This window comes from Cornus florida, unplaced genomic scaffold, assembly GCF_030987335.1.
Source record: "Cornus florida cultivar Cherokee Brave unplaced genomic scaffold, ASM3098733v1 CherokeeBrave_3.0.0_Hap2_Chr05, whole genome shotgun sequence".
Taxonomy (NCBI): domain Eukaryota; kingdom Viridiplantae; phylum Streptophyta; class Magnoliopsida; order Cornales; family Cornaceae; genus Cornus; species Cornus florida.
Window position 1 is genome coordinate 57,574,748 of NW_026775575.1, and position 14,259 is coordinate 57,589,006.

The 14,259-nt window shown below is 42.9% G+C and overlaps 1 protein-coding gene across 1 annotated transcript; it reads left to right on the forward strand.

Moving 5' to 3' along the window:
• The first annotated feature begins 7,539 nt into the window (after positions 1-7,539).
• On the forward strand, positions 7,540-7,863 carry LOC132309317 (uncharacterized). Its single transcript, XM_059807632.1, has one exon. The coding sequence runs from the start codon at positions 7,540-7,542 to the stop codon at positions 7,861-7,863; it is 324 nt and encodes a 107-aa protein (XP_059663615.1).
• The last annotated feature ends 6,396 nt before the right edge of the window (positions 7,864-14,259 follow it).

Here is a 14,259-nt window from a genome sequence, read left to right on the forward strand (position 1 = left end):
ACAAAGTGGGCCATAGAGTTAAGTTCATTTGACATAACGTATGAGCCGAGAACAGCTGTCAAAGGGCAAGCGGTAGCCGATTTCCTGCTAGAATGTGATTCCGAGAATACGGAAGAAGACCTTAGATGCGGCTCTTGGAAACTTTATGTGGATGGCTCCTCTAACCAGATGGGGGCTGGAATTGGGGTTAAACTGCAAACCCCAGAGGGTATTTCTTTGAGTCAAGCACTCAGACTTGAGTTCCGAGCCACCAATAATGAAGCGGAATACGAGGTGTTGCTGAATGGGTTAAAGTTGGCCAGAGAGCTACAGGTCAAAAGTTTGACTGTTTATAGTGACTCGCAGTTGATTGTGCGGCAGGTAAATGGTGAGTACGCGACCAAGGATGACACGATGGAGGCATATCGTTCTGCCGTTCTGCATAAAGCCAAGGACTTTGCAAAGATTGAATTCATACAGTTACCGAGGGAACAGAACGCAGATGCGGACCGGTTAGCGTGTAGTGCTTCGAGTTCTGGCGAGACGTTGGCGAGGGTGATTCCAATAGGAATATTGACCCAGCCATCTATTTTCGAAGAACCTCTGGACTCTGACCCTTGGCAAGTCAATGTCATACCGTATGAACCAAGTTGGATTGACCCCATCATCACTTATATTCGAGATGGCGTTTTGCCTATGCAAAGGGATGAAGCTAGGAAAATCAAGAAGAATGCTGCAAAATACGCCATCGTGCGTAACCAGCTGTATAGAAGGTCCTACTCTGGCCCATACTTGAAGTGTGTCACCCCCGCAGAGTCGCAGCAGGTGCTGCGAGCTATTCATGAAGGTGTATGTGGCAATCATTCTGGGGGAAGATCGTTAGCGCATAAAGCAATGACCCAAGGGTATTTTTGGCCGAACATGTCAAGAGATGCGGAAGAGTTCTCTCGAAGGTGCGATAAATGCCAACGATATGGGCCATTGATCCACCAACCACCTGAGGAATTGCACGAAATGGCCTCACCATGGCCTTTCGCGCAATGGGGGATGGATGTGGTCGGTCCTCTGCCAACGGCAAGAGCTCAGAACAAGTATGTGCTACTGGCCACGGATTACTTCACTAAGTGGGTGGAAGCAGAACCATATCCAAGCGTGACTCAGACTCATGTGAGACGATTTATTTGGAGCAATATTATCTGCCGTTTTGGCGTTCCGAGGTCGATAGTCATGGATAATGGCACGAACCTCGACAGCAAGCAAGTAAGAGAGCTGCTGGAGGAATATGGAATTAATCAGAAGTTAGCTGCAGTAAGTCATCCCCAGGCCAATGGACAAGCAGAAATTACAAACAGAACAATTTTCGCCTGCATTAAGAAGAAGCTGGAGGACCATAAAGGGAAGTGGTTGGATGAGCTCCCGAACGTTCTATGGGCTTACAGAACCACCCCGAGGCGGCCGACTGGGGAGAGCCCGTTTGCAATGGCGTATGGTACCGAGGCGGTTATACCGGTTGAGCACTTGGTCCCAACTAGCAGAAGCGTAGCATGGAGTCGAAACCAGAATGACAGAATGTTAAGATTGAACCTCGATCTGATAGACGAAAAGAGGGACGCTGCAGCAATAAGGTTAGCATCATACCAGCAAGTGTTGGCGAATAGTCACAACAAAAAAGTGAAACACAGAGATTTTGCCCCTGGTGATCTGGTTCTGAAAAGAAAGGTGGGGATAGTCAAAAAAATGATGCCACCCTGGGAAGGCCCATACAGAATTGCAGAAGTCATAGGGAAGGGGGCATATACATTAGAGACTATGGCGGGTAGGTTGGTCAACAAGCCCTGGAATGCAACATCTTTGAAGAGGTACTATCAATAAAAGCTAAGTTTCAGCTTTATTGGGTGTCGTATGTTTTCAATCAAGTACGTGTGAATGTGCAAATTCCTGAAATTTATAAAAATAAGCTTTCCTTTTTGAAAGGGTTTTTTAAAAAAAAATAAAAAGCCAAGTGGCAAGTGGCATTCTAGCCGAGCGCCAGGCACTTAAGCAAGATAAGTGGCAGCTGGCACCATAAGCCGAACGCCAGACACTTGCTAAAAAATGAAAAGCCAACTGGCAAGTGGCATTCTAGCCGATCGCCAGGCACTTAAGCAAGATAAGTGGCAGCTGGCACCATAAGCCGAACGCCAGACACTTGCGAAAAAAATAAAAAAGCCAAGTGGCAAGTGGCATTCTAGCCGAGCGCCAGGCACTTAAGCAAGATAAGTGGCAGCTGGCACCATAAGCCGAACGCCAGACACTTGCTAAAAAAATGAAAAGCCAAGTGGCAAGTGGCATTCTAGCCGAGCGCCAGGCACTTAAGCAAGATAAGTGGCAGCTGGTACCATAAGCCGAACGCCAGACACCTGCTAAAAAAATGAAAAGCCAAGTGGCAAGTGGCATTCTAGCCGAGCGCCAGGCACTTAAGCAAGATAAGTGGCAGCTGGCACCATAAGCCGAACGCCAAACACTTGCTAAAAAATGAAAAGCCAAGTGGCAAGTGGCATTCTAGCCGATCACCAGGCACTTAAGCAAGATAAGTGGCAGCTGGCACCATAAGCCGAACGCCAGACACTTGCTAAAAAATAAAAAGCCAAGTGGCAAGTGGCATTCTAGCCGAGCGCCAGGCACTTGAGCACGATAAGTGGCAGCTGGCACTGCTAGCCGAACGCCAAGCACTTGCCATAAACAAGCACACGACAAAGTTAATATAAAAAAAAAAAGAAGAGAGAAAGCGTATATATATATTGAAAATGGGTTGAACAGAGCGCAACACAAAGGAAAAAAAGAAAAAGAGTTCTGTCATCTCATTCATAATAAGCATTGAGTTTACAAAAAATGAAATATTCAAGTCACATTGTTACAAAAAAGTATGGAATCGAAGAGTCCGGAGGAGTCCTAGCTAGCTGCCTCAGTACCGACAGCATCCTGGTTGTGCAGACCCGCCTCCTCGGTCCCATCAGCCGTCTCACCCTCACGAGGTGGGGAATCAAGATGAATAACAGAGTCATTCTGCTGGGGGCCAACGTCAGTAGTGGCTATGGGAGGTACCACAGTTGACGATTGAGGAGCGGTTAGAGGCAGAGCGGTAGGAGGAGCTGTAGTGATCCTTGAGGAAGCAATGTCCCGGCACTCATCAAATATGTGCTTCGCTTCGGTGGGTTCTGGGTCAACATAGACCCCCAGAGGGTCAATCCCTAAATCCTTATCAACCTCATCTGGAGTGGAGCTGGTCTGTCCCTCATCCGGAACTCGGTCGGAGAAACCTTCTTGGAATCCTTGAGCATATCTAAGAGCGCCGACCCTTGAGAACCGGGCATGAAGAGCCAGCATCCCACCGTTCACTCTGCTGATTGTATCAATCAGAGCAGTACGCTCGTCCAGAGCTCTCTTCTCAAAAGCCATCCGAGCAGACTGTTCATCAGCCAGAAGGCGCTGGAGCTCTGCCTTTTCGTCTCTGATTGAATCACGCTCAGTCTGCCAGACGCTCTTTTCAAGCTGGAGGGCATCATTCTCATCCTGAAGAGAGTCGTTCTCCTTCTTCAAGTCATCTCTTTCTTGTTCAGTTTTTTCAAGTCGAGCCAATACCTCGGCATTCTTGCTGGCGAGAAGGTCGTTTTCTTTATTGGCCACCTCCAGGCTATCAGAAAACTTACGAGCCCTGGCGTTCCCCATCTCTACCTGCTTCTGCATAGCCATCATTCCGAACAGAGTCTGCATAGATGTACATTAATAATGGTTAAACCGATAGTCTGGTCGGGCGAAGGCAAGACCAAATAATATGAGGGAATTCATGAGTTGAAAATAAAAGTCACCTCCATGGCAGATTGGGGAAAGCGGCTGAACACATCCTTCTGGGATAGGTCTTTCGCCGCCTCAAGGTCTTTCGGAGTCCACATGCTCCTATAATACGCCATGGCGGTCTGGCCATCCTTTAGCATGGTCTCGTTCGGCTTCATGAACGTCCCATCCGTTCGGGTGTACCGAGGAGCCCATGGTGGTAAAGTGGGAAGAGAAGGGGACCCTGAAGCAGAAGCAGAGGCACCAGCTGCAACAGGCCCGAAAGGGGCAAGAGCTCTGACCGGGCGATGCAAGACAGCACCCGGCCCAGAGACCCGGGTCCTTCTTATGAGAGGTTCCTCCTCAGGGTCGACTCCACTGTCAGGATGAGGCCTTTTGCCTCGTTCTTTGTCCCGAGCGCCCCCAACGGCAGCAGGGGCTGTAGTGATTTGAGGAGACACGTTCGGGTTGGTAGCAGGGGTGCTGACAACAGAGTCAATAGCCACCGTGCTCGGGATGGTGTCAGAGATGGTGGCTGAGGAAGAGGCTGATGCAGGAGAGGAGGTTGCCCCAGCAGCAGAAGTGGCTTGGGGATTATTTTTCTTCCTGCGAAAAGAGGGGATCTGAAGCCTGCTCATGTTATAGCCGAGGGATGAGAGCGCTAGGAGGTTGTCTGAAGTGAGGAGGTCTGAGCAGGAAGGAATATCGTTCAGAACGTATTTCTTCAAGTAATTACTCCTATCCCTGCAAACACTGTAGCTCAAGTCATCACAAGGTATTCCTAAGGAGCGGCATAAGAAAGTACAAAAGCGAGGAACGCATGTTTCGTAGGGGCAATCATTTTTGTGAGATTTGAATTTCTTATATGAGGAAACAGAACAGACGCCAAAGGCGCTCGGGATTGGATAATCCTCTGCAGCCGGCGAAGACCAAGCCCCACTAATACCCACAATGTTATCCCTCCAACCCTTTTCAGATTTGATTGTGTCTGTGCATATGGACATCTTCTCGATCGGGTAGAGGTGGTAAAAAGGCTCATTAATTCGGATCTTACTGACCTTATAACACAGAAGAAGATCTATGAGGTCAAGTTCCAGACTTCTGTCACGAATCAACAGTAGCATAACGGATATGATTCTAAAGAAATTGGGGTTTACCTGCAGGGGGGATATCCCTAGTCTATTGAAGACATAATTAAAGAAGGGATGCAAAGGGAACCTAACGACATTCAGTTGAAGGTTTGAAAATAAAACTTCGCCGGGGAGGAGGCCGGCACCGGTCATAATATTAACGTCCTTAGGGCAAACCCTAACTTGGATGTTGTCAGGAAGTCTAAGTCTCATACGAAGAACATCTAGATCTACAACCATGGTGGAAGTGATTGAAGGATCTAAAAGGGTAAAAAGAAGCCTGCCGAAAGTAAAAAGGAACAAAACTAACCTCTGAGGTAGAGAGTAACAAAGAGCACTGCAAGATCGCGGGAAGAATGACTCTTGAAGGATTTCACCAGAAAAAGCTTAGCACTGTTCTAAAAAGAGAGAGATTTGACTGATGATGGAGACGGTAAAAAGGCATGAAGTGGTATTCTAGAGCCTTATAAAGGCGAGGGGGACCCGAGGGCCGAAGCGTCAGGAAGGCGAGAAATTCATCGAGCCCCGGAACATTGATTCTGGATCTGACCGTCCGTTCTCCCACGTGGGTTTCTCGAGCCGTCAACGTCATGATGAGACGCCATTAATAATTACCCCCTTATTAAATAAGGGGTAATTATGGGGGCAGTTGAGGAAGCCCAGGATGACATGGGCCGGATATAACTTGCAAACACGACATCCGGTCCGTATAGCTGGGTCAGGCCCATAAAAAGACACTGCCATATGGGCCGAACGCGAATAAGCCCATCAAAGGTGACCAGGACTTATGGAGGAACAGGCCCAGATCCAGCAATCGGTCAACATTTGTAAATATCTATAAATAGGAGAAGTAATGGAAAGAAAAGGGGAGATATTTTTTGGTTGAAATGTAAGAATTCTAGAGAGAGAAAGAGAGTATGAATTTCTTGCATCTTCAAGCTCTCACAACACAACTCTGTGTCGCACTCTCAATCTGCCCTCTCTACAGAACCCACATTAGCAATATATAGACAAATTCTTAAAACCGCCCACAACTGCCCACTAAAGTAGTGGATGACACCCCCATCCACTTAGGGTCGTGCTGGCACCCTTTAAGTGTGCCAGCACTACATATGCAGTTGACAACCCCAACTACTAGCTTGTTGGCACGCTCTGCTCATGCCACATGTCCACAGGAAGTTGCACATTATTTGCCACCTTCTATATATCAGCATAGTGGAAGAAAACTGACTCTAACCACCTATGTGTTGTCCCCTCATATCAATGTCACATGCATGGTAAGTTACTCAGCACACCCCCCACTCCCCATAATATATGCATATGAGTGGGAAGTGTTAGTAACTTCCCCCAACCAACTGAGCACACCCCCACTCCCCATAATATATGCACATGAGTGGGAAATGTTAGTAACTTCCCCCAACGAACTGAGCCCACTTAGCCATCTTCTGTAACAATAAGCCATGACTTGTGTGGTCCATGCTTTAAATAACATCTGAGCCAACCTTATGAACCTAGCCCGTGCCAAGCCCACTAATCTGCACCCACATATAAATATCTCAGAGTGCACGACGTGCCAAGCCATGCATGCCCGTGTGCACGTCCGAGTGCACGCCCCTAAGCGCGCTGCTGCACACCGGTGGGCAAGTTGGTGCTCATCTGCGCGTGCCATGCTTGAACGCCCGTGAGCACACGGCTGTATGCCCGCGCGCACATCGGGCTAGACGCCTGCCCACGCGCCCGCCTGGACGCCTGCGCGTGCCGTTGCTCACTTGTTTGCCTTTCGGTAGTTTGGATGCTCCCCTTTTGTGTTACCATCTTAGAGTGGTGCAACATGTGCCCATACACGTTGGCTAAGCCCTCTAAGTAAGCCATGCCATAGCCCAACTGATGTGCTCAACAGACCCTTCCCTAGTATAGTTATAAGGAAAATCAGCAGTCTGACAGGAGCAGACATCACCTATGCTTGAGGAGTCATAATAGCCTTTTAGACCCTTCCCGACATCTAAATCGAGTGGCGTCTGCGCCAACCATCTTCTATGGACTCAAGGTACCTCCCATAAAGATCCTGAGCTAAAACTCCAAGCTTTACTTTTTCGCCATATTTAAGAAAATGCCACCGGGCACCCCCGATGCATGCTGACAGCATCCCATGGCTGTCAGGGGGCTTGTCAAAGTCCAAACCCCGTAACAGTAAGGAACACATGCTATTAAATGTTTACTTTTTTATTTTTGGGTATTCCAAAATAAATGTCTCATTTGAAAAATTAAAGTACTATTTTTTGTAACATTATCAATTTAACCTTCTTGTATTGAACTTATAAAAAGCAAATCATCACATTTTATGTACCCACTATGGACATATTTGATAATTCATTCACTATCAATATAATAAAAAAATATTAAAACCCAACCTCTTAAAAAGTTAGATTCCCAAAAATTAAACCCCGTGAGAATTCTACTATTAAAAGTCCTTCATTGATAAGGCCTTCGTGAAATGAATTTTAGGAATTTTGTTGGAAGAAATTCATAAGAAAAAGACGTTTGACGAGTTATTTTTTTCTTGACAATAATATCATTTATCCTTAACAATTATTGTAAGCCTCCAATAATTAGGCGAATGTGGCAGTGGTGGAAAGTGATGACAATGCTTGTGGTGGTGGTGGCAAAAGGGAATTGTGATAGTGGTGGTGGTGGAAGGTGGTGGTTGAGGGTGGTAGTGGTAGAATATGACGATGTCGACGGTGGTGACAATGGTGAAAGGGTGGTAGTTGTGGAAGGTGGCGATGATAATGGTGGTGGTGGTGGTAGTAAAAGGTCACAGTGGCGGCAGTGGTGGAAGATAGCAATAGTGGAAGGTGGTGGTGGTGGTAGTAAAAGGTCACAGTGGCGGCAGTGGTGGAAGATAACAATAGTGGAAGGTGGTGGTGGTGGTAGAAGGTAGCGATAGTGGAATGTGGTGGTCATTGGTAGTGGAGGGTGATGGTGGCGGTGGCAATGGTGATGGAAGGTTACGGTGACAGTGTTGGAAGGTGGTGGTGGTGGCGGCGAAAGGTGGTAATGGTTGGTAGCGGTGGTGGCGATGGTGGCAAAAGGTGGTAATGGAAAGTGGTGGTGGTTGGTGGCGGTGATGGTGGAAGATGGCGATGGCAATGGTGGTGGTAGCAGAAGGTGATAGTGGAAGGTGGCAGTGGCAATGGTATACTGGTGGAAGGTCATGGTAGCAGCGAGAGGTGGTGATAAAAAGTGGCGGTGGAGGGTGATGGTGGCAATGGTAATGGCGGTGGTGGTGGAAGGTCACGGTGGCGGTGGCGAAAGGTGGTGGTGGTGGTGATGGTGGAAGGTAACGGTGGTGGAACAAAGGACTAAGAAAGAATATAGGATAATCTTATCAATCTATGAGAATATATGAGCAAATTAGTAAAATATCAAATTTATTCTTAAAAAATTGGCTTCTTAAAAGGAGGTTTTAAAAACAACATTTTCTTACTTCTTTGTAGTGGACTTTCTGGGGAAGTACTTTACATATGTGTAACCAAATATTACAAATTTTTTCAAATGGACTTTTCAAACTTGGAATGACTTTTTGAGGTTCCAAATCGCTCGTTGTACACACAAATTTTGTAGTCTGTAAATAAGAACAAAATATGAAGCAAAAATAATATTTTATTAAATTGAAAAAATTGGAGTACAATCCTCTGCAATATTCTTTACAAAGAATAACGTCCTCTGATTCGATCTCCTTTTTTTTGTTGGTTGGATCCAAGGGCTGCACGAGATTGATCTTGAATCACTGTGGAATTTGGATGAAGAACGGCACGATTTGATGTGTTTGTTATTGATCACCAAGAAATTTGATGAAGAATGGTACGATTTGATGTGCTTGGTGTTCTTTGCTTTTAGGCTTGGATGTTGGGGCAGAGTTTCTGTATTTCTCTCTGGAATTCTGGATTTCTAAATTTTGAATTTTCTGGACCTTTTGGATTTCTGAATTTGTGTCTGAATTTCTGGACCTTTTGGATTTCTGAATTTTTGTATGAATTTCTAAACCTTTTGGATTTCTGAATTTGTCTCTGAATTTCTAGACCTTTTGGATTTCTGAATTTCTGGATTTTTGAATTTTGAATTTTGTCTGAATTTCTGGACTTCTGAATTTTGTGTCTAAATTTCTGGACTTCTGAATTCTGAATTTTGTCCACTTCATTCTTCCTCCAAGCCTATATTTATAGGCTTCTTGGATCCATAGGATGATGACATGTGCCCTCTCTTGATAAGGATAAAATCATAACTGGATCGAGCCAGTTATATTATGATAATTATCCTTAAAAATAATTATTCCAAATATATTTTATTAGGAATAATTATCTTTCCATTTAATCATCTGAACTGGGCTAATTAAATAATTTAAGTGGACCAAGCTTGGGCTAATTAAATAACTTAATTAAACATTAGCCCATATTTAATGGGTCAATTTGTCAAAACAAAAGTTTATTAAAATTTTAGTGTTTACAAATTGCCCCTACTTCGAGTCCCATGTTTGACAGTACTTGTCTCCTTTTTCAAGTGGGATTTGAAGTATCCAACTTGGTCTTTGAATTGTCAAAGGCTTTCCTATCCAAATTTGGATTATAAGATTTCCTCTTTCCTTTTCCTATCCAACTTTGGATTAGAATTTTACTTTTCCATTTGAACTAAATTATACAAATCTCAGTACAAATAGAAGATATTTTATTATCTATATATACCTATCCATGCCATAGGGTTAGACATCAATTTCAATATTGTTGAAGACTTGTCTGATTATAACCTTTGAAGATTGTGTTGGATTGAACAAATAATTGGTATGACTTTTCTCTCTCTTTTTTTATTTTTATTTATTTATTTTTTCACGCCTCTTGCCCTCCCCCCCGCCCCCCTTCCCTTTTTCTTCTTTTTTTTTTTTGTTCCTTTTCTTTCCTCTTTTTTTTTTCACGCTATTTTTTTTTTTCTTCTTTCCTTTTTTTTCACGCTGAATTTTTTTTTTTTTTTTCTTCTTTCCTTTTTTTTCACACTGAATTTTTTTTTTTTTTTTTTTTTTTTTTTTTTTTTTTTCATTCTTTTCCCCCTTTTTTTTTTTTTTTTTTTTCACTTTCCTCTAACCCCCCCCCCCCCTTTAAGGGCTTGATTGGGTATAGCAACTTGATTTTGTCAGCCGTAGCAGAAATTGAAATCCTCCTTCTAGACAACACCGATCGAGTCTTCAAATTTGTTGTCACATCATGGTGGTATTTTAGTGTTTTACAAAGCAAAAGATAGTAATCTTAGAGAGCAAAAGTAGTCGAAGAGGCCAAGGAATCACATTAGGTGTATCTGACTCACTTCTCGATCGCAATGCCATTTAAATGCCTAATTCTGACAATGAACATTGTTCATTTATTTGAACACGCATTCAATTGCCTGATCCTGACAATGAACATTGTTCTTCTCTATGGATACGCATTCAATTGCCTGATCCTGACAATGAGCATTGTTCTTCTCTATGGACACGCATTAAATTGCCTAATCCTGACAATGAACATTTTTCTTCTCTTTAGACACGCATTCAATTGCCTGATCCTGATAATGAATATTGTTCATCTCTTTAGACACGCATTCAATTGCCTGATCTAACAATGAACATTGTTCTTCTCTTTGGACACGCACTCAATTGCCTGATCCTGACAATGAACATTGTTCATCTCTTTGGACACGTATTCAATTGCCTGATCATGACAATGAACATTGTTCTTCTCTTTGGACATGCAATGCCCCTTACGACTTTACCAACTTCAGTCTTGATTAGATTAATGAAGAATCCAGTTTAGGCTCGTATAGGGGAGCACTTCAACTTTAATTATTCTTCTACTTTGCAAGAATTAAACGGTAATCCAAACTTATGCTGAAGGGTACGGACTATCTCATCGTCACTTTGAGGATTTTCTTTTTGGTTTCCTTGACTTAATGCCCCCTGTGATTTTGCACTTTTGGTTGAACTCACTGTTGTAGCATGGTGTGTTTCTTGATGCAAGTCTTTCGAGATGATACTTATAATGAAAGATGAAGCTATTTTGTCATCCAAGTTAGGAAGTATATTGTCTTCTTCTTCGGACTCACTTCTCTCATCTTCTTGAAGGTTGTCGAATATATCAGGAACATCTTCTCTAGCACCATAATGTTTTAGGCTAAGCTCCATGTCATGGGCTCGAGTAACAAGCTCTTCAAATGTGCAAGGCTTAATCCCTTGTAGGATGTAAAGAAGCTCCTAGTGCATGCCTTGCATACATGCTTCAACTGAAGAAATTTCAGATAAACGATCATTGCAATCAAGACTTAGAGCTCGCCAACGGTTGATATAGTTAACCACGGGTTCACCCTTCATCTGTTTTGTGTTTGTAAGCTCCAGCATACCTACAGTATAACGAGTGCTATAGAAACGGTTGAGAAATTCTCGTTCCATCTGCTCCTAACTGTCAATACCTCCAGCTTTGAGGTCTGTGTACCAATCAAATACATTCCTTCTGAGGGAACAAACGAATTGCTTGACAAGGAGATCTCCGTTTGTACCAGTATTGACGCAAGTTTCTATAAAGTGTGCGACATGTTACTTAGGATTGCCTTTTCCGTCAAACTGTTGAAACTTTGGAGGTTGATACCCAATTGGCATTTTTAAGATGTCAATTCTTTCTGTGTAAGGCTTTAAGTACAAGCGAGCACTTTGAGAAACGCCACTGTATTATTCTCTTATGCAATTCACTATCATGTCTTGAAGATGTTGGAAGGAAATTGAGTTGACGGAGGCAACTTCAATTGTTGGATTAGCGGACGTCTTGATGAGCACTGAATATTGCATATTCGAGCCCCTAAATATACGTGTGTTAAGACCTAAAATGATACTTCTATCCATTATTAGACTGATTTATGTTTATTTCGTGTTTTTAGGTACTTTATCAAAGAAACGGTTAAAACCGTGCTTTTATGATGAAAAGAATGATAAAGAAGTTTTACCGAGTCGTTACCGGTCTTCTGAAGCAAGCCGAGAGTCAAAATGGTGAAATTTGGAAGAGTTTAAGTTCAGAAGCTCGAGCCTCAGTTCTATGGCTCGAGCATAAAACAAGAAATTCCACCAAGGCAAGAAAGCTCGACCTTTAAACTCAGAGCTCGAGCCTAACTTAAGGGTGCTCGAGCCTTTGCCTAAGAGCTCGAGCACATGATGCGTTGGAATTGAAAAGTTGATCTAAGCTTTCAGGACCTTGTGCCAAGCCTCAGGAATAGAGCACTGATACCTAGAGCTCGAGTCCATAGCCCCAACACTCAAGCCCAACACCTTGGGATCGAGCACCATGAAGGAGGGATCAAACACCATCAATAAAAAGACATTTCGGAACAATTTTGCTCCTAGAGCTCGAGCCTGAGCTTTAAAGCTCGAGCACGATTTAGAAAGCTCGAGCACAACCACTTCGGGCTTGAGCATTGTTGAAAACTCTAAACCCACTTTATTATTTTGGGCATAACTTTTGACTCGGAACTCCAAATTGAGCAAACTTAGTGGCTCTGGAAAGAAGACTCGAAGCTCAATATTTTTGTCTCTAATAGTCATCTCGAGATTCGCACTCTAAATAGGTCAAAATTGCTTAGGCTCGAGGTATATTCTTGAAAGCTCAAGCCTTGTACTTGAAGCTCGAGCCTGGGACTCTAGAGCTCGAGTCTTGACATCCTGGAAGTTAAAAATACATACGGGAATTATATATTTTCACCTATCTTTATTTCCTTATGGGCCTAATTGTTACCAAAAACTGTAAAACCAATCCAAAGGGGATTATGACTTGTTCTCCACTATAAAAGAAGAGGAGAAGACCATAGAAAATCATCTCTTTTCTAGTTATTATTCCTCTCTCTCACGGCGGCTTTTAGGGTTTTGTAGAAGAACATCCAAAAGGAGTTTTGGTAGTCCATGGCGATGAAGACCACAACAACACAGATGATACTTTGCGTCTTCATGAGTAGCTAATTCCGGCATTGATGTAGCTTGAATCCGAATAATATGGTTTGATTGTTCTATACTTTGGGAATTTAATATATTATATACTTTGATTATATGATTTTAAGCAATTGAGCCAACTCAATTGATGTTTTAATGAATTAATAGTTTCTGAATAGTTTTTACTTTGTCTTAGATATAACTATTTAAAAACTGTTAGCAACCCATTCTTATTGGACGATATCTGGCGGAGCCCTGCCAGACATAATAATGGAGATCATGTAATGGTGTTCAAACGTTTTTTAGTGAATGAATATTTTCAAAGGCTATGCTTAGGAAAGATGGATAATACTGCAAAATTAGTTAGAAGTAAGTAGGTGGATAGTCCATGCTAACCGCAGATAGGTTATAGTTAATTGAAATTCATGAAATATCTTTCTTTAAAACCAAATTAAATGAATGTTATTGAATTTAATTCATATGGTATATAAATTGTTGAAATCCCAAGGTTGAACAATTGACCATAGTAGGAGAATCGTGGTGAAGTCAATCCCTAAGTATCTCTACCCTTAATCTTTTCTTTTACTTTCTTTATTTTCTATTTATATTATTGCACCACAACAAATCAAATCTTCTTTCTTAATTAAAATAACAATTAATTGAAGACTCGATAAACCACCATAGTCCTTGAGTTTCGATACCCTCAACATAGCCCTATCCTACAAGGATTCGTTCTATTACGAGTGGTATTTTATTATTGAAGAGTAAAATCAACACATCAGGTCTCTGGCACGGAATTAGAATTAGGAATTCGGCCTTTGCTTGACTCAGCATTGTCATCACGCAATTTTAACTTTTCTGTAAATGAGGCAATTTTCGGATCTTGCTCCTTGAGAGAGTGTTGTAATCTTTCAATTGCACGGGCCATACTTGTCAATTACTCTTTGTACGAGGTAGTAGTCGTCATCATGGCTGGCATACTGACGAAGTCAGAAAAAATCTTTGGCCTTGGGTGGACCAGCCTTGAACTTGAACTTGTGACTGGAGCAACCTTTGAGGTTGTAGGAACATTCCTCCTTACCCCTAGTGAGGTGAAGGGGGTATGAGTTTGGGTTGTTACTTTGATGGATTTGGCGGAATTGACTCTCATCGCATCGTGCTATCTTTTGGCAGGAACGGATGATTTGTGGCGTGTCGCCGCACCAATGTCTAAAAATGTGCACTAAGAGTGTGAGTGTGTAATGTGACCAAGTTTTAAATTTATAAAAGCCACTACTACCTCTAACTAAAAATATAGCTAGGTTGAGTAGGGATCGTCCCAAGGGATTATAGGCGTGCTTGTAA